The following is a 27,521-nucleotide window of genomic DNA, read 5'->3' as shown; positions in this document are numbered from 1 at the left end:
TTTTGTTTACAAAAAGAATAACCAATGTTATGTGGTACAAATATTGCAAAAGTCCACAGGCACTTTAAAGCCTTTAAATTTAAAAAAAAAATAATTTTAAAATACGGAAATTTAAGTTCTTACCGGTTTTGTTGATAGTTATTATTTTCCCACCACTTCCGAATGGCAGCTTTGCTGAAGAAAAGGGCTGTTGCCGAATTTAGCCAAGTTATCCAGGTTATTGCTTTTTATTTTTCATTAACTTCTTACAACTGATATTGTCTATGTTACAATTATATCCGTTGTACTTAGCTAACAACTCGTCAGAGGTATATTTTTACAAGTTGTGTATCTGTAAAAATTACCGATGTAAACAATAATGTCAAAATCTAATATCAGATAACTTTTAAAGATAAATTCGAAGGCACTAGATAAAACATAGCACACAATATAAACAGATCAATTTGTGAAGACTGTAATTCATTGCTCTCCTTTACCCGCTATCTTTGATGAGCTACTACTTTAGATGACAGAAACTAATCCAACGCTGTACAGTACATACCTGTCAACCTCTGAAAATGAAAAGTCAGGTCATGACCTGCATTGAGAAAAAAAATCTCAGGTCATAAGGCGTACGACATTTTGCGGGCTCAATTGAAGAACAAAAATATGTTTACATATAATTTATATAGTCAATATGTATATGAAACAGTTAGAACATGTATACAAGTTTATTTCAGACTATTGTTATATTCCATAGTAGCAGACTTGGCATTCTTTAAAAGAACTGCACTTGGTTTCAGTTCAAAGCAATGCAAATGTGTATTCATTTTACAAGAAAGAAGAGCACACAGTGTATCCTTATTAAGATCAGCCCTAAACTCTGTAGCTATTTTCTTTACTAAAGAAAATGCCCTCTCACTGTCTGCATTGCTGTTTGGCAAAACCAGTAATGTTTTAGCAAGTTTTGACAAAACAAAAAATCTTGGCTTGTTAATAAAAATGTCATGCAACTTGGACATTTCTCCCCAAAATGTACCAATGTCAGTTTCAGGGGAAGTGCAAAGTGGAAGTTCATCTAATGGGGTCAACTGATAGTCACTGAACTCATCTTGTAGCTGTGTTGTCTCTTCATATCGTTACGTAGCTCAGGTAAACAGTCCTACATTTTGACTTTTGGTTACATTGAAAAAGACCGATAAAACCGAAGGTCGTATTACTTCTAAATACCGGAAACAATTCCGGTCAGAAATCCGGGTGAAACGGGTAATGTTAGAAATTCCCGGGACCCGCCGGGTAAAGAAAAACTCCCGGGTGAGAGGTGAAAATAACGGGTGTCACCCGCAAAAAACGGGTGAGTTGACAGGTATGACAGTAAACGTAGAAGTTGGCATATTCCCGCGTTAACATGCATTCCAAAACCCATTGTAGATGGGGGAGTGTTATGCCGAATAATGTCCAAGGGCTGTATCCTAGGTGTTAGATGATTGACCTTCATTTCACTGCCTAACGGCTTTGGTCCTGATAATGCTTCCTGTCATCTTTAGCACTACGTCCAAGACTCATCTACCAGTACTCTATCATCGGGGTTAGATGGCTGCCAAGCTGACCAAACTGGCCCTGAAAGCCGCCGTTGTGAAGAAAGAACATCAAAATAGTAAACATACCAAACCAAAGCATCTCATAAAACCAAGATGGCGACCTCCAAAATGGCGACCACCACCTGTTCCTGACCGATGGCACTAAATTATTCTAATGCTCACCAAATGCTTCGAGCACTGAGCCGACCGTGCGAGGGCTGTATAGCCAGTCAAGGTTGTTAAAAACTTCCATTTGTTGTCTGCTCCATGAATAAACACTGGATACAAATGTACAGATCTTGACTGAAAAGCTGTTCTGATGAGAGGCTAATTTGAAAAGATGATGAAAAGGAAAAAAACAAATTAACATACTATATATAGAATTAACCATATTTAAAAAAAAATAAGTAGATCTATAAACATGATAAACTCTTATATGTGTTTTTAAGAAGAATAAATAAACAGGTCATACATTTGTATATATATGTCACTTGGAAATGTCATTCGTGCAAAATCTCCCCTTCAGCTGTCATAGCTTAGAGGGAGATCTCCTTCTTTGAAGGTTTCAGAGGTTGGCAGGTATGATTATTAAATAATAATATATTATCGATTTTTTATAACTTTAAAATGATTTACAGAAATCAAATAAGTTCATAAAGGTCGTTTTAAATTTAATGTGTACATCGAACACGTCAGCGATTGTGATTTCTGTGCTCATCATATTGGATGTACACACTTAATTTAAAAAGTTTTTTATGAACTTACATTGTATCTGCTTTCTGTTAATCATTTATAAGTTATAAAATACATTGATAATATACTATTATTTAATAATCAATTTATAAAAGTCACTAATATGTGCTAGTATTAAAATTTCAAGTGTTATTCAGTCATTTGAGGTACCTGTAACCAGCAGAAAACAGCTCATGGCCACCGTTGTGTCGTCAACACAACCAGAAAATCCTGCATCTGCCCCCAGATGAGGGCTTCTGCTGGCCCCTAAACACTAATGTGTATAAATTCAGTAAAAATGGATGTCACATCACACTGAACTCTGAAATATATAAAAGAATCAAATTAAAAAAAAAATTACTAGACTATCAAAGGCAATTCATCAGTCAGGGGACTTACTTAAATGAGTGATTTTCTAAATCACTGATTCAAGTAACATTATATCCATAAAGGTTGGAAGTAATAGTTGCCTTTCTTTAATAATCACCTACATGTATTTAAGTAGTACAAAATAATCACTAGAAGAAGTGATTTAATTTTACTGTAGATTTAAATATATATATAGATTACTAATTTTCCAGGGACTAATTATGTTTCTAAACTTATCAGAACCAACATCTGTGTTGTCTAGGATGACCAGGTCATTTCAGGTGATGACCTTGTACTGAATCTAGGATAATGACATAAAAATCACTTGTTTAAGTATCATACCTCAATTTCCTTCTCAAAAGTCACTTCTTTAAGTATCATTATTTCTAATAACCCCCACTAATTTCAACACCCCCGAACAGTGAAATCTGAAAGATAAAACCTTGAACTTTACAGGAAAAATACTCCAACTGCTGGGAAAAATCTGTTAAGAAAGTATTAGTTCATTAGGTAAAGCCATTATTATAGCTTTTTTTCAACTAAAATAGAATTTGCAGCTAAATGATAGCATCAAAGGTATAAACCTTGCTACTTAAAGAAGCAAAAAATACATTTTTTTCAATTTTACTCAGGAAAAGATATTATTTAAACCTATGTGTTTTAAATTTTGGTAAAACTACAAAATCACATTTTGTGAAAAAACTTTGAATTTGCTACTCGAATAAGTGATTTAAAAATCACTTATTTCAGTAAGTCCCCTGACTGTTCATTACACATGGTTTATGAGTTTAATATGCTAGAATCACTTTTTAACCTGTCCATTCAGATAATCAAGTTGGCTACCGTGACATGTAATTTCAACCTGCTACATGTAAAATGGATAATCAGGATAATGGAAATTTTCCTTTCTAACCCGATTTTCATGTCAATGTCCCTGTAATATTGAAACACGAAAAAATAGATTCTTTATTGAAATGAATATTAAAATTAAGATCACTTAATTCCTTCAAAATGATCAATCAATTAAGTTATTCACTTATTTATATATATGTGGTTTTATCTTTTCTTTTAAAGGAGGAACCTAGACCTATCAAAAAGTTAAAGTTAGTCCAGAAACCACTACTGCCAGAAGTCCACCTTGATCTAACTGTAGGGACCAGCACACAAGAAGCAGTCAGTAGTCTAATACACTTAGAACGTCAGTTGTCACAGATTGGAGAAAATGCTGTAAATATTGTTAGGCAGTTGGTAGACCATTATCACAGAGAAAAGGAATCAGTTGTTAGATGGAAGATTGCACACATCCTAGGATTGTTGTCTAAACACCCACAATGTGCTGCAGATACTATAGTGGAGGAAATCATATCACTCCTGAAAACAGAAAGTAAGTAAAGATATATACTGTAGGTTCTCCCCTGTAACATTGGTGCAGTCACTGCAGTGTGGCAATAGTCCCAGGGTTTTATCCAATCCCCCAGGCCCTATCCATTTTGATATACATGTACATGTAAGTTCACTTATATTTTAGGTTTTCATCTAAAAATGGTATTTACTATATTCAGCATGTTTAGGGTAAAACCATGAAAACAGTCAGTGTGCTTGTGATTAGAGAAGATACATGTACTTATGTGTTTTACATTTATTGCCTACATGTTTGTAACATGTATATATACATTGACCATGTACATTGACCATGTACATGTATACAAGATGTTATATCCAGATTCAATTACACTCTATTAAACACACCTTCTGACATGTGAGGAGTACTCAAATTACCTTGTCAATACTTTAAATATAATATGATCATGATGGTCTTGGTCTTACTTTCAGACTCTGATTTAAGTTTTAAATTTGACAATATAAAAAAAGAAGATGTACATGTGGTATGATTGCCAATGAGACAACTCTCCACAAGAGACCAAAATGACACAGAAATTAATAACTAAAGGTCACCATATATACAGCCTTTAACACTGAGCAAAGCCCATAACGCATAGTCAGCTATATAAGGCCCCGAAATGACAATGTAAAACAATTCAAACAAGAAAACCAACGGCCTCATTTATGTACAAAAAATTAACGTAAAACAATTATGTAACACATATACAAACGACAACCACTGAGTTACAACTTACAGGCTCCTGACTTGGGACAGGCACATACATAAAGTTCATCAGTTTAACAGTTATGGTCAGCACCTATAGGTATATGAATTAATCTCCTGGAGTTCTATGTGGCGGACTTTTGGTCTTATTTTGAATATTTTCAGAGTTTATTGAATGCTAATATAAATCAAATATTTCTGCTGGTACAAAATTATTGTTTGTTGATTTATCATACAGAACATTGTTTTTAGTTTTCTCTTGAGCTTTTGATATATCACAGCTGGTCATAATTTGTCTATTGAGCTTTTGATATATCACTGGTCATAATTTGTCTATATATTTTAAGAATTTTTACATATTCATGATATTACATGTTTTTCATTGAGCCTCTAGTTTCATATGTCAATAAATGGTTGGTTCTTATGACATTTAGATATAATATATACATGTAATAAGTGTGTGTATGTTGGTAAACGGACAGAAAGTCACAGGACAAAAAGTCACAGGACATAAAGTCGCAAATTTGATAGGACAAAAAGTCACAAACAATTTGGTGACAATTGTTTAAATATATGAGAGAAATATTTTGAAATATTTACTTTTTAATACATATATTCATATTAAACTTTAGGAAATGTGTTTTATACAGTCAGCTCTGTTGTCATTTTAGAATCCCACAAGGTTGTTGGACAGTTGATACAAAGTTTACAAACAGTTGGATTATCTGCCCCTGACAATAGAGATCTGCATCTTAAGATAGTGCAGCTTGCTAGAGAGGTAAACATGTATTTACATTCATTAAATTTAACAGTAAAAAGACAAATAATTCATTTTTAGATATTGGCTTATATGTCAGTATGTGGTGTTGTAAGTGTGACATAAATGTTAAATATATACACTCCTTTACTCACCATCAATCTTTACATAATGGCAAAATGTGAGGTCTATATACACCCTTTGATATGGATTCACTGTTTATAAGTACAAATATTTACCTTTTTTTAAAGTTGAAAGACATTATTGTCCTCTTATCATGCTTATGTCCAGTTAAGGCATCTCAAACTTTTACTCACAATTAAAGTATATGTATGTAATTTTCATCAGAGATTCAGTATATCCATGCATTTTAAAACAGAATTAAAATCATTATCACACCCCGGTGATCCCCTATGGATCCATTGGGGGTTAGTAAATTTCAGAGAGGGTTCATGACGTCACGTCTACTGTTAATGATGACGTCATCTATTGATGTTGTTGGGTTTCATTGTTTATTTTTCTGCAAAACTCAGCAGGAAAAGTCCTGCAAGTGATAAATTTGTTATACGGTTAATTACTGACCCCCTACAGATTCATAGGGGGTTAGTAATATCCATAGGGGATGAGAACCTACAACCACTCTTCTATAATGCAATACAAAAAATACATTGTCAAGCTTAAAATGATTTTTGTCATGGTCATAAGCAGTGATAATAACTGTCAAACTTAAAATGATTTTTGTCATCATGGTCATAAGCAGTGATAATAACAGTATAGTCATGTTCTTTGTTTCAGCACTCAAAACATACACAACATGTAGTAAGATCTAGCTGTTTAAATTTGATTGGTGCTGTTGGATCTCAGGATACCATTTCTAAAGATACTGACCAATCAGAAGAACATATATCTGTACAAACACTATTAATATCATTTACACAAGACCAGGACCCCAGAGTTAGGTCTAGTGCCTTCAGAGCTGTGGTATATTATATTAACTTTTATACTCTTTTATTTTAAGTACCTATTATTCCTCAAAGAGATAAATCAATATAGCCAATTCTTTTTTTTCCTCTCAGATGGCTCAGTGTTTATACCATAAATTCTAACATGACGTCCTTCAAACGCTTTGAGTACACACCCGTGGTAAAATATGAATATATTGCCAGTGCTGTTCCGATTGTACTCCCACGTCATATGCTTTTTTATGAATGAGATACCCGACGTCATAGAACAATGACGTTAGAATGTAAGCATTTTACGGGAAAATACACGCTTGTGAATCCGAAAATCATCACAAGGAAACATACACAAATGATGCTAAAATGTGGCAAAAGCCCTTTATTGTACATCATATAAGACATATAAATAAATTATCATTCAAATTCATCCAAAACTGTCTAAATACATTATTTTAAATAGTTTAAGCATGTCACTAATGCAGTTTGCTCCGTTCTTTTACGCTAGTTTAATAGTGCGTTTATTTATGGGAACGGCAAATATTTGCCTACACCTAGAGCGCTTCGATCCAAAAGAATTGCCGTATGTGTCCTATCAGAATCGAAATAATTCATGGGGGCTTGAATATATCTAGATTTTACCACGGGTTGTCCCTTTATGCCGATATTTTACCCCTCGCTATCGCTCAGGGGTAAAATATTTGTCATAAAGGGCCAACCCGTGGTAAAATCACGATATATTCAAGCCCCATGAATTATTTCTTAAATAGAGAATGGAAATGGGGAATGTGTCAAAGAGACAACAACCTGACCAAAGTGTAAACAAACACCATGTCTAGTTTAAGAATAATTACATATATAAATTCAACTATCCCAACATGCCCTATGGCTTACTAAAATGAAATACAATAGTTGAAGCCATTCCATGTGAATAAAGATGCTTATAAACTACTGTTACTTGTTTTTTTCCTGTGGCCAATGTTTATGTACATGTGCATATAAAAACTTTATTTTTATTCCTTAAATGTGTTAATTTTGCTTAGTTCATTCATATTTTTATGCCCCACCTACGATAGTAGCGGGGCATTATGTTTTCTGGTCTGTGGCTCCGTTCGTTCGTCCATCCGTCCATCCGTTCGTTCGTCCGACTTCAGGTTAAAGTTTTTGGTCAAGGTAGTTTTTGATGAAGTTGAAGTCCAATCAAATTGAAACTTAGTACAATTGTTGCTTATGATATGATCTTTCTTATTTTAAAGCCCAATTACACTTTTGACCCCAATTTCATGGTCCACTGAACATAGAAAATGAAAGTAGGAGTTTCAGGTTAAAGTTTTTGGTCAAGGTAGTTTTTGATAAAATTGAAGTCCAATCAACTTGAAACTTATTACATATGTTGCTTATAATATAATCTTTCTAATTTTAATGCCAAATTAGATTATTATCCAATTTTTACAGTCCATGGAACATGGAAAAGGATAGTGCAAGTGGGGCATCCGTGTACTTTGGACACATTCTTGTTTGATTTTACAAAAATATGAGCACTTGGGACTTGTTAAAGTATTTCTCCTTATTCAACAAGGGTGGAAAAAAAGCATAGTTTTTATTTGAAATTGAATTTAAAGTATTTTACATCATGTACATAGAATGTTATTTGTTACACAGTAGTTGTAAGATTTAACACTGACATTTTTTACTATTTGTAGCAACAGTTACACCAGCGAGGCCAGTCTATAGATTTATCTGTATATGATCGTACATGTAAGGCTTTAACAGATGATTATGAGGATGTGAGAACAGCTGCTGTCAAACTGATGTGGATTTTATGTCATCTCTATCCAGAAAGGTCATCATTTATTTAATGCATTTCATCTTTTTAAAACTTATTGAGATAGAAGTTATAAAATAGTTGAATCTTGTGAAACATCTAAAAAAAAATGCAATCTGAACAATATTTTCCATGCTTTGTCTCTACTTTTGATAGCACTAACAACATACATACATGTACAGTGAGTGTTCTTTTATTCTATATATGTCCATTTCAAGCAATACATATTAAATACATATGAGATGTCCATGTGTATAAGCATAACTTTCAAGAATGGTGTTTTTGATTATTTGTAATTTATTTCCTGCTAGACATGCATTGATTTCATTTGAGACATTTAAGCATAGTGAACATGATTTAGAGTGTTATCTTTATATTTAAGTACGGTGCCAGTTCCAGAGTCTGATGATGAAATCAGACTTGTTGACGATGGTTTTGCCAAGATCTGTAATATGATGAACGATATATCAATGAAAGTCAGAGTGGAAGCTGCAACTTTACTGGTTAGTAAAGCTCTTTAATAAACCTCACATTAGACCTATAAAAAATCAACTTTATCACACCCAAACTTGTCAACACAGATTAGGATTCACTTTTTCCCAAAGACCTGCAGGTTTATCAAACTTTTATGCTTATCTCCCTTTAATGTGCATGTTCTAAATTGAAATGAAAATTGTTATGTTATATATGTTACATCACAAAAATGTTGGACTTTATTTAATGAAGAATAAATTTCTTTTGATTTTCTGTACTATTGGCCAACACATTCCAGTATTTGGTAAGATGCCTATACAGCTATTAGAATAGAATAACAAGTATGATTGATTTTTCAGGGATCTTTACATCAAGTCAGTCCCAAGTTTTTAGAACAGACACTGGACAAAAAACTTATGTCAAACATGAGGGTAGGTGAAGTATTTTGATAGTGATGAATAATGATTGATAAACATTGACCTCACCTAATTCTACATTTGATGATGTTTTTAAATTGGAAAGAAAATTTGATGTTTCAGAATTGATGATACAAATGTATTCCAAAATACATTACATGGTAAATTGAATTTGTCATACTACAGTATACAGAAGTTTGGAATAGATATGGCATAGATTTTAAGAATAGTCTTAACATATATTTGAGTATTCAAATTATAACTGAATTACATGACATCATAAACAAATAGATCTTGACCATTCATACTTTAGTCATAAAAATGTGCCCACACTTTTTGGAAAGCTTTAAATCATCTTTCGACAAATTTAAGAAAACCCAATGCCTATAACTAAAGATCTAACTTAAAAAGAAAGCTTAACAATCACCACTGACTTGAAATAGATACATAAACCATCCATCAGTCATCCGTTTCCCTATCAATACAGTTTATTGAAGAAGAAACATTTTAAGAAACACAACATGAAAATGTAAACAAAATTGATAGGTTCAACAGTAGCATACGTTTTATGTGGCAGTTAGGTAATTATGTCTGTCCTTAAACATGTATTTATACTTTATAATTGTTAGCAAAAGAAAAGTGCCCATGAGAGAGCAAAGGACCACTATGCCTCTGGAGAATGGTCCTCAGGACAAAAATGGGCAGATGATGCTCCAAAAGATGAAGTAGCTCCAGAATCTGTAACTTTGATGAACATGGGAGCTTGTGGAGCATTTGTACATGGAACAGAGGATGAATTTCTGGGTAATAGGGATGTTAGAGATGTTACTTCAACTCATTTATTTGTTTTACTAAATTTAATGCAAAAAAATGGCATTTTTGCACCAAAGGGAGATAATTTGGAGCTTTTTAAATGATATAAATATTTTAAAAGTCATCTGGTGCCAAAATGAATCTATTTGTTTGGATAATTTTTGTACCAAATTATAAAGTAACAACTAATAGTGTAAAAGATAAAATTTGTAATGAAAGAAAAATGTTTAATATTTTGCTGAAATTTTTGTACTCGTGAGCCTCCTTGAATGAATTTTCATTCATAATCACCTTCATATTTGAAGTACTGTTGACAAAAAGGTAGTTTAAGGAAGTTCGCTGCTCAGTTTCAGAAGAAATAGCTTTTCATAATACTAGTATATATTGATGGGGGATTAATTGAGGTATCAAAAAAGCAAAAAAAAAATAGGGGTCAATGTGCTTGTTTTTGAGATATTAGCTATTGGAATTTTGGCGGGAAAATGTTCTCTCTTGATTTTTCATAGCTTTATCATTGACCAGTTAAAGTTCTCAAAAACTAGTAAAAAATGAATAAGATTTTATAAAACTTTTACAAATGGCTTATAATTATACATGTAAAAGATTTATAAAAAGGAAAATGGGTGTCCATGGGCAAACTTTTTTAAGGCATTCAAATGGATAAAACCAGAGGATTTCGAAAATCTGACAAAAATTCCAAAACATGACAAGCAAACATCCTTAAGTTATTTGTGAGAATTTTGATAAGCAGGTTAGCATGCATATATGTAAGATGATTTACTTTTAATTTGGTTAATCTTAGATTTAAATTTTAAATCTTGATATTTTAATTTGTAATTTTTGAAAAGTTGAGTTGAATGACATTTTTATGGTCACACAAAAATAGTAATCATGGAAATATAACATGGTTTTGCAGTCTACTATCATCATGTAAACACTATACCATTTGACAAGAATTGTTTTCTTGGGTTTTTTTTAATTGTTTACTCTGCAATATATATATTACATGTTTTTACTTATGAATGTAATTTGTGCAATCTAATTAAAAACCGATCTCTCATCGCTCCTGTTTCTGATATGTCGCGTGGGAGATCTAACGAAACCCGCTTTGAGGTCACATGTGAGTGACCTCGTAGGTGTGTCTTTTTCGACCAATGAAATTGAGTCTTCCACGATCTTGGAAGTTTAACGTAAGGCAAAGGGATGTAACTCATTTTATTTACGACGAAATCGTCAGTCAAAATAATTCATAAACTTTTTTGATTGGCTTATTAATAGGTCGTCAAATCATTTGCATATCTTTATAAATTCATAACTTTTAGTTCACTCACACGTGACCTCAAAGCCGGTTTCGTTAGATCTCCCACGCGACATATCAGAAACAGGAGCGATGAGAGATCGGTTTTTAATTAGATTGGTAATTTGTGAAGATAGTTACAAATCAAAGCACCAATTTTTATCTACTATTAAACTATTCATGGCGATAAGAAGTGATTTTAACCAAAACAATTTTTACACAAAGTTCAACGGTACAAACAAATTGTAAACCATGTATATGGTTAAGATTTTCTTTGTACATTCTTGTGAAACGGTGGTTAAGGTAAACCATGTATAGGGATAGTTTATCATTTATTAATGTTGATATACCTTTGGGGTCAATTGAACATTTCATAATGTCTTTTGTAGAGGTGAGGAATGCAGCATTAGATTCACTGTGTGAGTTAGCAGCCCAGTCCCAGGAGTTTGCTATTTTATCTCAGGACAGTATTATAGATATGTTTAATGATGAGATAGAAAGTGTACGACTCAATGCTATCAACAGTCTGAGAAAACTAAGTAATCATGTGACTTTACGTGAGGATCAGTTGGAAATCATACTTGGAGTATTACAGGTAAAAATGTGAAGATTATTTAGAAATCATACTTGGAGTATTACAGGTAAAAAAATGAAGATTAGTTGGAAATCATACTTTGAGTATTACAGGTAAAAATGTGAAGACCAGTTGGAAATCATACTTGGAGTATTACAGGTAAAAATGTGAACATCAGTTGGAAATCACATCCATAGTATTATAGGCAAAAACTTAAAGATCAGCTGGAAATCATACTTGATGTACATGTATTACAGGTAAAAATGCAAACATCAGTTGCAAAGCATACAGGTTAAAAAATGAAGATTAGTTGGGAATCATACTTGTAGTATAACAGGTTAAAATGTGAAGATCAGTTGGGAATTATACTTGGAGTATTACAGGTAAAAATGTGAAGATCAGTTGGAAATCATACTTGTAGTATAACAGGTAAAAAAATGAAGATTAGTTGGAAATCATACTTGTAGTATAACAGGTTAAAATTTGAAGATCAGTTGGAAATCATACTTGGAGTATTACAGGTAAAAATGTGAAGACCAGTTGGAAATATACTTTGATTATTGCAGGTTAAAATGAAAATATCTGTTGGAAATGAATCAGAACTATTGAAAGGAATGTATAGACCTTATGAAAATTTATTAAAAACGCTTTTCCATTGAAAAAGTATACATGACAATAGTTAAAATTAATTATGTTTTTCATCAAATGAGCTATCTAGCTGGTCTCCTTGTGTCCCTTATTTCACTATTTTTCAAATTTTGGTTGACAAATGGCTTAGTTTGTATATACTCAACAACACACAAAAACTACACATAGGGGTCAACATATCGTCTTGATAAATATAGTCAAGCTCAAAATCATCATAGGTCCAAACAGCTTTAAATAAATTAAATGTCTCCCAATATTGACCAAAAATGTTAACAGAAGCCAAAAAAATCACAACTACTGAAGAGTACTGACTTACGAGAAAGATTTACAGTATTAAACCCAATCAGTTTTGACAAAATGTTGTTTTGTTTTGTGACAGGATTTCTCCACTACAACTAGAGAGGCTTTACGAGACATGTTATGTGATGTAAGAGTGTCAACAAAAGAAAGCTTGAATGCTTGTATTGTAGGTCTACTAGATAACCTTAGGAGATATCCACAAGATAAAAGATCTGTTTGGAAGTGAGTTACCTTGCCATTATTTTGTTTTTAATTAAAATACATGTTGTAAAAATTAGATTATGACAAAACACAATAAAGAGCAATAATAATTTTGTCCTGCCAATAATGTTTTCTTGTTAAAGGGGCATTAGCTGTCAAACTCATGTTCATCAATTTGATTCAAATTCTCATACTGGTATTTGATTTATAACATACTAAAATTTTTATTATTATGGGTTTTGATGCCCATTTATGTTTTCTGGTCTATGCGTCCGTTTGTTTGTCCGTTCCTCCGCCAGTTCGTCCTGCTTCAGGTTAAAGTTTTTGGTCGAGGTAGTTTTTGATGAAGTTCAAGTCCTATCAACTTGAAACTTAGTACACATGTTCCCTATGATATGATCTTTCTTATTTTAATGCCAAATTAGAGATTTTCCCCCATTTTCATGGTCCACTGAACATAGTAAATGATAGTGCAGAGGGGGCATCAGTGTACTGGGGACATATTCTTGTTTTAAGTTACAAAAGTCTAGAATAAACAATTTACAATGCATGGGCTGGATAATATGTACCAACATTTTGTGTGTATTTAAGTCTAGATGCCATCTAATTCATCAAGATGACATCGGAAGTTTGCCAATATCAACATATATATATAGATATAAATAGACAGCAAACTGGTTTTAGATTTTTTCTAGGTTGGTTTGACAAAGTTGCTCTTTATGGTATACTCATCAACCAAATAGCTAAAAGTAAAAAAACTCAATTATATCGATAAAATCATCGGAAATCATTGAACGAAAAACAAGCACATTTGTTCACACCATCCATTATAATAGAGTTAGAAAATAGTCTTACATGTTCACTAGTGAATTATTGAGGTTTGAAGTGTAACACATACAAAAAGCATTTAAATACAAAAAAAGATGATTTATTACAATAAGTCTGTAAGAAATATATTAAAGTAACTTTCTGTATGTTTTCTTTTCTTCAGATGTATGAAATTTTTAGGAAAGCAACATCCACATTTGACCTTACCACTGGTACCTACACTCCTGTGTCTTCATCCTTACTTCGATACACCAGAACCAGATATGGATGATCCAGCATGTATCCTTTGTTAAACTTGTATAACTTGTTGTCAATCATCTTGTTCAAGGTGTTCCATTTAAATATGCATCATTACCAGAGAAGGCACTTTGAAAATTGAAGAACATCTTTAGAGGAAATTTTAAGATTTCTCTTGCACTTTCACGGAATATAATAACATGAAAAGATTAAATTTTCAAAGTGCCTTTCGCAAGTCCCATTTTTGTTTTTACTGGAACAGTCCTACAGGTATATTTCTAATAATTTAACTTTAAAACTTATCTCAACCTCTAACCTTATCAGTAAGTTTGACACTTTGTACATGTTAAATATATGTCTGAAAAGCATTTTTCTTCAGGTTTGATTTAAATAATTTTAGCAATCATAGGTTTTTTTGTGCTATGGAATTTACAACTTATCTTTATTTTGTTCATAGTGCATTTATTGTTAAATTCTATCTGTATTACATTTATCTAATTGTCATCATACTCATGATTGAGGAAGTAAGCATTCCTTTTGAACAAAAATATTTCAAGATGATAAAAAAAAAGAAAAAAGCAAAGCTCTGCAGCATAGATTTTAAATGTCATCATACTTCTGTCCAGAATTCATCATTATGACTTTAACAAACTCCCAGACATTAGTGTGTTATTGATGGTATTTAATGCTGCCTTCAGTTGTCCTACTATGATGACCATGTTTGAGGACTACACTTGGCAACATTATACATATCTCAGGGAAAGTTTACCAGATCTTGTACCAGTGTTAAAGGTAAGAGGGGTCTTATTTAATCTCATGTACAAGAAGATTATCTATTGGTATTGGGTTTATGATTAAAAAGTTAATATTGTCAAAACTTTGATAAAAACATGATTGTTTTCACTATCTTGTGCCATTAAAGTAATTAAATAAAATTCAGTACAGACTATGTACATGATGTATTGATAACAAATATTTTTCCTACATCTTTTTCAAAATGAAAGGAAGGCAATGAAATCTCATTTATCTAAAATTATGACCCTTGTACATTTACAAATTTACTGATATATTGAACTTGCATGCTTTATTGGAAAAAAACAAATTCTGCTTATATAAACCAAGCTAATGTTAATCCATTACAATACTTGAAAAGAAAGCTTCTATTAGTTGCCTTGGATAAATCATATGTAAGCAAATTTTCATTTAATGCAATCATTTGCTGCTTTTATGAACATGTCATATTGTTTTTCTTACAGTATCTACTTTGTGTGATCTTTAAATAAGGATCCAGAAATTCTTTCCTTTCTTGATTTATATCTTTTGGATATCATTCATAAGTAATGTTTAGGCAACTAAACTTTAAGTATCATATGATATAATTTCAGAATCAGAATGAAGACAAAGATGATAATTTACCAGGGTCATCCAGTAGTGTGTCTAGCTTTATACAACAGATCACACAACAGGTGGAAAATATCTGTTCTATGGAAAATAATACAGCACAACAAATGTTACAAGTTATAGTCAAGTAAGATGGACCACAAACTATGTTCAAGAATGAGAAAAACTAAAATAGAGTATATTCAAAGTTCAATGATAAACACAAGAAATCAAACTAGTATCTGAAATATAGCCAAAGTCAATTGTTTTGATATTAAACCTCCATACATATAGATATAGTACCATTAAAATTAATTAGTTATGAAATAGATCTTTGAGATGTAGTCTTTTCAGCTGTATACATTTTGACATTGATTTCTTGCAGCTATTTGCATGTTTGAGGCATTCAGGTTAGCAATACCAGAATTATATTACCCCTGACAAAATATCATTATTATTGGTAGAAAACATTGGAAATATGATACCTATTGGAAAATTGTTTTTGGGATACTATTACTTTAAAGTAATCTGTAGACTTACCATTGACTCAGGGTTATGCCCTCACGTCAACCGTTTTATTCTAAACATTAAGGAACATCTCAGATTCTTAAGATTGTCTTGCTTTAAAAGGTAAAAACAAACAAAAGGATTGAATTTAAACAACTGTCTTATAATGTTCTTCTCATAATCTTCATGTTCTGATATTTCCCTCAACCTATATGCTTGTTTTTAACAACACTGAAAATCAGAATTAAGCAGTATTTATATTCAGTGTAATACAAATTTAGAAACACGTCAGAGGGAATTCCCAAGTTTTGATAAAATGCGAGAGTTCTCTGAATTCCGATAAATCTATTTCTGTAATATAAGAACTGAAGTGGAGTTTTTCTTATATGTCACCGTTAAGAAACTGATATTTGATATTGTACTTCCATAAAGAGATGGAGAGCCATCTAGGTCGTTTTTAACATTGAGTATACATGTACATCCTTGTTACAAATCACAAGTCTAGGGTTTGTTTAGGTAATTATGCACATGCATATAGTTTTCTTGACTTCAAGGGGTATCAGGTTGAATGATTGCTCTGGATTCCCAACTTCATTGATTAATTTGAAACTCATGAGATCCTTTCTATGTCTGTCTGCTATTAAGGGTTATTGTTGTTGCATAATTTTAAATCATATGCATCATTTAAATTAAAATAAATGTAGTCCACAACGTAAAGGTGTAACTAGAACACCCCTTCAGCCGAAATGGAGTCTTCCATATTATCGCTTCGAGTTGTCTCCTTTAAACTTCTGTCAATTCTGAATCAAAATACGACGATTTGTTGAAAAAGATTAACTCCTTCTGTCAAAAGACGTTGTATTATATTAAGAGTGATCCCAATTTAAACAGAGGAATTTGTACAGAAAGGAGTCATGTCCACTGACCCAAAGGAAATTAAATATTTAAAGAGTCAGAAATGAGATTCCTCCTAGAATATTCACGTAGGAAAATAGGTGATAAGATACAAAGTAAAATACCTTCTCTCACTCTGACTTGAGTCTCATTGACTGCTGTGGAAAGTAAAATTGGAATTGATAGTACAAAAATAAAACACTATAATTACATTATTCATACACTTGTATCGATGATTGGCTATTTTTAAAGTTGAATAACTATTTAGATTATGTAAATTACATTTTACATGTGCAGTTGAATTAATTTTGGAAATAATGCTAATAAATTCATGCTCTTTGATTATGCTTATTCAAATAACCTTGGAAAAATGAAAGAAATGATAAATAATTCTACCTTTATACTTGACAGTATATGATAACAATTTATTTGTATTAAATGTTTTAACATATTCTTTCCTTTGCTAGAATTGATCTGTTTTATATAATATATTTCATGTTTAAACTTTCAGAGATCTACACAAGATATCTGAACTAGATAGTAGAAATTCTGCATCTGCTGAATGTATCGGTAACTTTCTACAGAGTCAGCTGTTATTGACGCAGGTAATACTGTCAATTCAGAAATTATTGCGATGATTTTATTAATGCAAGTAATTTATGATCAACTAGCAATAACTAGGTTGATATCACAATAATTTCCACACTTTATACCATGCAGAAAAAATCGAACAGGCTCACTTGTTTTGTTTCTTTTTATGCACCATTTGTGGGCATAATGTTTTTCAGTTGGTGCGTCTATTTGTCTGTCTGTTCATCTGTCCGTCTGTCCTGCTTCAGGTTAAAGGTTTAGGTCAAGGTAGTTTTTTGAAGTTGAAGTTCAATAAACTTGAAACTTAGTAGACATGTTTCCTATAATATGATATTTGTAGTTAATTTACGGTCCACTGAACAGAGAAAATGATAGCATAATTGGGGCATCCTTGTACTATGGACACATTTTTGTTCTTTTATATTATGATTGGTATACATAGTTATAACTAGTTAATAGATAACGTTTTCATTTTAGTTGATGACTAAACAAACAGTATCTAGTAGTTGTATAATGGACAACCATACCCTTGCTACTGTTGAAAAGGTATGTAGTTAAAGTAGTTCTTCTGAATTCATCTATAATGTCTTTAATGAGCTATCAATTTCTGAAATATCAGTTCACAAACAAACAAAAACACTATATGAAATTATAATACTCCATAGATTTCACTAGATAAAAAAATCTTATATTGCAAAAACTTGTCTTTAACTCATGCAAAGGCATACATTTTTTTTCATCTTTTCTGTTGATTTATTTACAGCTTTCATAGATTTGTAATGATTTAGATTGACATTGTATTGACACTTGTTGAAGGCTGTATTTTGTTTCGAGAGTGTCAGTCTCCATCTGGTCAAAACATGTCAAAACTCTGAAACCATTTGACATAAAGCTTTCATCCACGGTAGGATTATTTGTTGTCATATTTTCATGATGGTGCTGTTTTACAGAAACATCTCATACTTAGTACGTAGGATTGTCGGCCAGCATGTGAAGTTGACCATATTAATCTGAACACTGTTACTGGAATTATAAAACCTTTATCATAATTTGTCTATCATACATCAATGACACTTTGCAATACACAATTTTATTCCTTATATATACAGGGAGGGGATATTTCTCTGTAGCATGTATGTTGACATTGTACATGTATTACTGTCTCATTTCTGTCAGTTATCTTCCTAGAGAAAACTTTTCTGCAGTGGATTTTATATGTGAGGGCGCCGCAATCTTAATAGCTTTATTCAGGTTACACAAAAAAAAACTAAAAAAACATACCAATTAGGACGTGGCATGTGTTACCAATTTAATATTTTTATTATTATACTTTTTAGCTCACCTGTCCCGAAGGGACAAGTGAGCTTATGCCATCACTTGGCGTCCGTCGTCGTCCGTCGTCGTAAACTATTTCAAGAATCTTCTCCTCTGAAACTACTGGGCCAAATACTTTCAAACTTTAACTGAATGTTCCTTAGGGTATCTAATTTACAAATTGTATCCGAAGTTTTGATCTATCAACAAACATGGTCACCATTGCTAAAAATAGAACATAGGGGTCAAATGCAGTTTTTGGCTTATAACTCAAAAACCAAAGCATTTAGAGCAAATCTAACATGGGGTAATATTGTTTATCAGGTCAAGATCTATCTGCCCTGAAATTTTCAGATGAATCAGACAACCCGTTGTTGGGTTGCTGCCCTTGAATTGGTAATTTTAAGGAAATTTTGCTGTTTTTGGTTATTATCTTGAATATTATTATAGATAGAGATAAACTGTAAACAGGAATAATGTTCAGCAAAGTAAGATTTACAAATAAGTCAACATGACGGAAATGGTCAGTTGACCCCTTTAGGAGTTATTGTCTTTATAGTCAATTTTTAACCATTTTTCGTAAATCTTAGTAATCTTTTACAAAAATCTTCTCCTCTGAAACTACTGGGCCAAATACTTCCAAACTTTAATTGAATGTTCCTTAGGGTATTTAGTTTGTAAATTGTATCCGAAGTTATGATCTATCAACAAACATGGTCGCCATTGCTAAAAATAGAACATAGGGGTCAAATGCAGTTTTTGGCTTATAACTCAAAAACCAAAGCATTTAGAGCATATCTGACATCGGATAATATTGTTTATCAGGTCAAGATCTATCTGCCCTGAAATTTTCAGATGAATCAGACAACCTGTTGTTGGGTTGCTGCCCCTGAATTGGTAATTTTAAGGAAATTTTGCTGTTTTTGGTTATTATCTTGAATATTATTATAGATAGAGATAAACTGTAAACAGGAATAATGTTCAGCAAAGTAAGATTTACAAATAAGTCAACATGACGGAAATGGTCAGTTGACCCCTTTAGGAGTTATTGCCCTTTATAGTCAATTTTTAACCATTTTTCGTAAATCTTAGTAATCTTTTACAAAAATCTTCTCCTCTGAAACTACTGGGCCAAATACTTCCAAACTTTAATTGAATGTTCCTTAGGGTATTTAGTTTGTAAATTGTATCCGAAGTTATGATCTATCAACAAACATGGTCGCCATTGCTAAAAATAGAACATAGGGGTCAAATGCAGTTTTTGGCTTATAACTCAAAAACCAAAGCATTTAGAGCAAATCTGACGTTGGGTAATATTGTTTATCAGGTCAATTTCTATCTGCCCTGAAATTTTCAGATGAATCAGACAACCTGTTGTTGGGTTGCTGCCCCTGAATTGATAATTTTAAGGAAATTTTGCTGTTTTTGTTTATTATCTTGAATATAATTATAGATAGAAATAAACTGTAAACAGCAATAATGTTCAGCAAAGTAAGATCTTCAATTAAGTCATTTTGACCAAAATTGTCAATTGACCCCTTAAGGAGTTATTGCCCTTTAAAGACTTTTTTCACAATTTGTTCATCATGTTGACTTACTTTAAAAAATCTTCTCCTTTGAAACTGCTGTATGAATTTCAGCCAAACTTAGGCTAAATGAGTTTCAGAGTATCTAGTATAAATTCTATATTTTATTTCCTTGTATGTCAAGAAACATAGCTCCTATGGCTAAAATAGAACATAGGAGAAAATGATTATTTTTTTTGGCTTTTGAAGAAAATAGGACGATCCAAAAAACATTTAAATAAATTGAAAAGCCAAAATAATCATTGATGAGAGATTTAATCAAAAGAATTAAGGTGAGCGATTCAGGCTCTTGAGAGCCTCTTGTTTTTATAAACAGATACCAAATTTACTTTTAAATTCATTTCAGCCTCTGTAAGGTATTCAAAATATTTAATGATGTTTCTGATTTCAAACATTTATAGTACAATTATGTATGGATGAAACTTTAATAACAAAATCTTTGTTGTTTTAGATTTTGGAGTTGACCAAAATATGTCAGCACATTTTTGTTGGATTGGGTATAGCAGAAATAGGACTGATCAGGCAGACAGAACTGAAGGCTATCACAATACAAATCTTAACTCTGATGAAAGCTGAAATGACAAATGAAAAACAACAGGATATGAAACAAAATTACACAAAACTCATAAAAAATCTCAAAAGGTATGGATTTGACAAATTGTGAGTTACCTTTTATTGAAAGGAACTGCACACCTGTTTGCTTTGTTGAGGTCAATTTTGTTATGTTTTTCAAAGGTTATTTCCACAAGAAGTAAGCATCTTTTTCTCTAATGATTATATTGTAGATACTATTGTCATCACTCTGTTTATCAACCCATCACTTTTATGTTTTACATTCAGTAAAGAGTTTTGTTAAGGATAAATTCTGACGTTTCAGTCTCGTTGAAATTTCGTTCTGGATTTATTTCCAAAACATGTGATACAAGTAGAAAATAACAATGAATTTTAAAATAATATAATCAAACATAACTCTGTGAAAAAATTGTGTATTTACAATGAATAGTTTTTGAGTAATCCATTTTTCAAATTTTACGACCAATCAAGTCAGTCTTTTTAGCCAAAATTTTGAGAAAACTGGTGAGGAGTACAAAAAATTATTTAACTAGAATCATGTTCATCCCTTTAAACATTTTTGTCTTTTCAAATTTCTTAGATTTTATCAATCATTTATAACCAAAAAATTGCAAATAAAATGCATTTTGTTCTTAAAATTAAGAAAAATTACAAATTTACAAAATTGACAGCATGGTAAATTTGAAAGAAAAAAGCATCAAAATGTGATAAAACTTTCTTATATTAACACCTACTTAAAGTTTTTATACGACTCCAAAAATTTTTGGATTGTATAATGGTATGATGTCTTTGTCTGAAGACACATTGGTTTCTGGATAATAACTTTAGTTTAAGTTAATAGATCTTGATAAAATTTTTTAAGAAGGTTCAATACCACAAAAGGAGGGTTGGGAATGATGGTCCCAACTGTTTAGGAATTAGGGCCCAAAAGGGACCCAAAACAAGCATTTTTCTAGTTTCAGGATAATAACTTGTGTACAAGTATTTCAATTGCTCTGAAATTATACCACAATGTTGAAAACCACAAGGGGTTATGGGGCCTAAGGTTAGGATTTAAGGGCCAAAAAGGGTCCAAAACAAGCATTTTTTTAGTTTCCAGACAATAACTTGTGTGTAATTGTATGGATCTCTCTGAAATTGTATCACAATGTACCATTTAACAAAGGGAAGGCTGGGATTAAGTTTTGAATTAATTGCCCAAAATATGTAGGAATTAGGGGCAAAAGAAAGGAAAAAAAAGAAGCATGTTTCTAGTTTTCAAACAATCATGACAATAACTTGTGTTTAAGTGTATGGATATCTCTGAAATTATACTACAAAGTTCAATGCTACAAAGGAAAGCATGGGATTGCGTTTAAGGGTTATTGCTCGAAGGGGGGTTTCAATAAGTTGGGGGGGGGGGGGGGGGGGGGGGGGAGGAGGTGCTTACCATTATTTTAAGGGATTCCTTTTTTTAGCTCACCTGACCTGAAAGGTCAAGTGAGCTTTTCTCATCACTTGGCGTCCGTCGTCTGTCGTCCGTCGTCCGTAAACTTTTACAAAAATCTTCTTCTCTGAAACTACTGGGCCAAATTCTACCAAACTTGGCCACAATCATCCTTGGGGTATCTAGTTTAAAAAATGTGTGGCGTGACCCGTCAAACCAACCAAGATGGCCGCCATGGCTAAAAATAGAACATAGGGGTAAAATGCAGTTTTTGGCTTATAACTCAAAAACCAAAGCATTTAGAGCAAATCTGACATGGGGTAAAATGGTTGATCAGGTCAAGATCTATCTGCCTTGAAATTTTCAGACGAATAGGACAACCTGTTGTTGGGTTGCTGCCTGTGAAATGGTTATTTTAAGGAAATTTTGCTGTTTTTGGTTATTATCTTGAATACTATTATAGATAGAGATAAACTGTAAACAGCAATAATGTTCAGCAAAGTAAGACCTACAAATAAGTCAACATGACCAAAATTGTCAGTTGACCCCTTAAGGAGTTATTGCCCTTTATAGTCAATTTTTAACAACTTTTCGTCATTTTTTGTAACTTTTCTAAAAATCTTCTTCTCCAAAACTACTTTGCCAAATTTAACCAAACTTGGCCACAATTATCATTGTGGTTTATAGTTTAAAAAATGTGTCCGATGACCCAGCCTGCCAAACAAAATGGCCGACATGGCTAAAATTAGAACATAGTGGTAAAATGCAGTTTTTGCTTTATATCTTTGAAACTAAGACATTTAGGGCAAATCTTTCAAGATTTAAATGTCCATCAGAATAAGATATATCCCCTCACAAATTTTGAGTTGAATCGGACAACCTGTTGTTGGGTTGCTGCCCTAAAATTGGTGATTTTAAGGAAATTTTGCAGTTTTTGGTTATTATCTTGAATACTATTATAGATAGAGATAAACTGTAAACAGCAATAATGTTCAGCAAAGTAAGATCTACAAATAAGTCAGCATGATCAAAATTGTTAGAGGACCCCTTAAGGAGTTATTGCTCTTTATAGTCAATATTGAACAACTTTTCGTCATTTTTGTAACTTGTATAAAAATCTTTTCTAAAACGACTTGGCCAAATTTAACCAAACTTGGCCACACTCATAATACTAGGGTATCTATTTTAAAAAAAAAGTGTCTAATGACCCCTCTACCAACGAAGATGGCCTACATCAGTAAACACATTAACAGGTGAGCGACACAGGCTCTTGAGAGCCTCTAGTTTCAAAATTTTTCAAATTTCGAATTTTGAAATGTTTCAAGAAGAAATCTTTAATTGCACAGTATTGTGCAATAGCTTTGTTAGATCTTTGACCACATAATTTTTGTGACAAAAACCTATATTATGTCAAAAATTTGATCACAATCCAAATTCAGACAGTGTCAAGCTTGAATATTGTGACCAAATTTGCCCCAACTGTTCAGGGTTTGACCACTGGGGTCGTATAAAGGTGCACCCTGCGGAGCACCTGGTTTTAAATAAAATTTATTCAGATTGGTCCACTTCAACTTTATAGAAAGTATGAAAAAAAGTTTAATTGTAGAACTGTGATTTTTTTCACGATAATAGCCCAAAAATAGGCAAGAACCGTAGCAACAAAAGAAGTGCATCACCATATGATTTTTTCTTCATCAATTATTTCTTTTTCAGTCTTATAAACCCAAAAATCAGGTAATAAAAAAAAGTTTAATTCTAGAAATTTTTGGCTCCTCAGAGGTATACATCCTTATAAATTAACTCATCCTTAACTCATATTAACATTAAGTATTTGTATTAAAGAAAGGTACTTTTTCATTATCTTTTTCTATTTGAAAGAATTTTTTTGTTAAAAGCTTATTTTGTGTTAAAAAATGAAACATTTTCAGATATCAGCAAAACAAGAAAAACTTTTCTTTTTTTGGTCATGAATTCTGTTCTAGTCTACAAGGTTATTGCATAATGAATTGAAAATAACATTTTTATGATATTTAAACTCTTTATAATATGATGGTTTTTTTCCATTAAAAGGAAAAACAATTGAACTTATTTTTATTTTATTTTAGTTACTTATCGTCAAGTCAGTGTCATCCAGATGCTTTCACAACTTACATTTTCTCTGTTGTTGATGACCTTGACCTAAATGGTCTTCCAGAATTCATCACTAGCTTACAGCATGCCACCACCATGATAAAGCCATCAGCCTTCCCCATTGTAAATAAAATCAGAAAGATAACAGCAGTGATAAATGACCCAACTGGTCCAACAGACAAACCATTAAAATTCACTGCAGGACTAACATTAGCTGTTCCTGTAGATGTTATGTTAGAAAATGTACCTTGTACCAGTAATATAAGAATTAAGGTATGGGAAAACATGTATATTAGCAGTAGTTTTTGATTCTGAAATGAGAACTTCACTAAGTTTTTTTTAAAGAAAAAGAAAAATCTTTTTTATACAGATTTTTAGCTGCATAATGTGGAAATTTTTTTTCAATAGAGTTTATAAAGTCAGTCTTCTTGTCGAAAATTTAGATCTATTAGAAATTATTTCATAGTGTTTTTAAAGCCTATTGACAAATTTTCAAAATAGTAAAGACTAAAGAACCAAAATTTAGTTTTTTCTTCATTTTCATACTCTGTTATGTAACGAACAAAATAAGAGAATAGATTGAAATCTATTAAACTTCTTTGCATTTGCTGTATGAATAAAATTACAGATTGAACATTTTTGTGATGTTTTCTTTCAGAAAAAGTTTGCAGACCAAACTGTCCAGCTGTTTACACCAAAGTCCAGTGATTTCCATAAGTTAGGACCATTGAGACATAGATTAGTCACACAAGTACTTATGTCACATTCTTTGTGGACAGGTAATTAGCCTTGCAAATTAAAACATTATGTTGTAAATGGGATACTTATTGCATTCAAAGGAGTAAGTCTTAGTACTAAGGGTAAAAATTAACCCTCAGATTTTGATATTTTTTTAATTACACCGAAATACTGCAAATTTCACATAGTAATATATATATACTATTTATACAAAATAATTAGATTTTGGCACATCATATTAGAAATGACAAAGTATTGACTCTTTAAGTATGCATTAGTTTCGTTGTTATATCAGTATAGATAAAATTTTCAATAATGCTTAACAGTTTTAAGCCTTATAATTTTCTTTGACCTCCACCCAAGATCCAGAAAGTTTTTGTGTCTAGGGATTCAATATCATCATTGGCAACTCTGGGTTACAGAACATTTTGGATCGGTGGTTGTGGCCGAGGTTTCTTCAAGCTTTTAGGTCCACAAAATGCTAAAAAATCATGATATTTTTACATTATGTCCAAAATGTTATGATTTAAAAAAGCCAAAATTTACTCTTCTGAAGAGTTTTAACAATGAAGTAAGGTTTTGAAATAGATCCATTTAAGAACCAAATTATGGACATTTTGAAATAAAAAATGAAATTTAAGGACATATTTAGCCTAGAGTCAACCTTGTTCTTTGAAGTAAGCAGTACAACCTATATTAAATGTTTCTACATACATATTATTTGATCATTTGGATAAGGACATGAAGTCAAGTCTTGAAAGAAAGAAAGCAGAGAAATCAGTTCCAAATAACCCTTTCCTCCATTGATTTTTTTTTGCATACTTGATTCACATAAGGATTTTTCAATAAAATGCTAAAAATATGCTTTAAAATATTAATGCATTGCGTAAAAACAAATATTTCATCAAATAAATTAAAATCAGATATTCCTACGATATTCCTTTTCATATTGGATACAAATTTCATTAAGTCTACGGCAAACACTTTGTAGTCAAAGCATTTCAACTGAGGTACTACACAGGCGTCTAAAGGTGTCATTATGGAGTAAAAGGGGTGGCGTCAAAAGGCGTCACTATGGAGTAAAGGGGGTGGCGTCAAAAGGCGTCACTATGGAGTTAAGGGGGTGGCGTCAAAAGGCGTCATTATGGAGTTAAGGGGGTGGCGTCAAAAGGTGTCATTATGGAGTTAAGGGGGTGGCGTCAAAAGGTGTCATTATGGAGTTAAGGGGGGTGGCGTCAAAAGGTGTCATTATGGAGTTAAAGGGGGGTGGCGTCAAAAGGTGTCATTATGGAGTTAAGGGGGTGGCGTCAAAAGGTGTCATTATGGAGTTAAGGGGGTGGCGTCAAAAGGTGTCATTATGGAGTTAAGGGGGTGGCGTCAAAAGGTGTCATTATGGAGTTAAGGGGGTGGCGTCAAAAGGCGTCATTATGGAGTTAAGGGGGTGGCGTCAAAAGGCGTCATTATGGAGTTAAGGGGGTGGCGTCAAAAGGCGTCATTATGGAGTTAAGGGGGTGGCGTCAAAAGGTGTCATTATGGAGTTAAGGGGGTGGCGTCAAAAGGTGTCATTATGGAGTTAAGGGGGTGGCGTCAAAAGGCGTCATTATGGAGTTAAGGGGATAAATGATATAAATGTTCACACAATTAATGAAATATTATTATAACTGTATGATCTTTTAATTGGTAATTCATAATAAACAGTATTTAAAATAATTACTGGGTAAATGCTTTTTGTGTGTTTTCCTGTTTTGTTGTTGGTTAGAATATATACAGCCATACATAATAAAGAGTGGTTCTGTTTTCTTCAAATGTTTAAATCATAATCTTCATAGATCAAGTAAATTATGAATTCATAAATTGAAAATAGGTATTTCAGTAAATTATGTGTTTTATTTGTGTTTTCAGAACCAACCAATGTGGAGCTATGTGTTTCCATGGAGACTGCATCCAATCAAAAATTCAAGGACACTTCACAGGACAATGTGAAACAGACTATTGATTTGAGTAAACCTGTTCAAGTTTATGTGTCACCAAAACAAGTAAAAAGATGAGACATACATTCCAGTGGAATGAGAAATATTATTGTGCAATCCAAGTGAGACATGATTCAGTTATTCATTTAATTACTGAGGGAAAAATACATTTTTGTTAGGATAGAGAAAATAAGTGTATTAAAACACTGTGTCAAGGGGAAGATTGAAAGTACATGTAAAACAAATCTGGAAAACTATTAGTTTGGTTTGGACTATCCGTTCTTACAGATTAAAATATTAAAAGAAAAATACCAATTTG

The 27,521-nt window shown here is 32.2% G+C and overlaps 1 protein-coding gene across 1 annotated transcript; it reads left to right on the top strand.

Annotated features, from left to right (window-relative positions):
* The first annotated feature begins 94 nt into the window (after positions 1–94).
* LOC139517822 (integrator complex subunit 4-like) lies at positions 95–27,521 on the top strand. Its single transcript, XM_071309264.1, has 19 exons — positions 95–216; positions 3,735–4,044; positions 5,439–5,545; positions 6,320–6,505; positions 8,184–8,323; positions 8,688–8,808; positions 9,139–9,210; positions 9,825–9,999; positions 11,695–11,900; positions 12,907–13,049; positions 14,020–14,135; positions 14,752–14,885; positions 15,479–15,621; positions 17,386–17,479; positions 17,943–18,011; positions 20,817–21,007; positions 24,470–24,767; positions 25,153–25,273; positions 27,135–27,521. Exons 1-19 carry the CDS (start codon positions 163–165, stop codon positions 27,278–27,280), a joined length of 2,826 nt encoding a protein of 941 aa, XP_071165365.1. The 5' UTR covers positions 95–162; the 3' UTR covers positions 27,281–27,521.

The sequence above is a fragment of the Mytilus edulis genome, chromosome 3 (genome assembly GCF_963676685.1).
Source record: "Mytilus edulis chromosome 3, xbMytEdul2.2, whole genome shotgun sequence".
In the NCBI taxonomy this organism is placed as follows: Eukaryota; Metazoa; Mollusca; class Bivalvia; order Mytilida; family Mytilidae; genus Mytilus; species Mytilus edulis.
The sequence above is the reverse complement of the archived record's forward strand: the minus strand, read 5'-3'. Positions and strand labels throughout refer to the sequence as shown.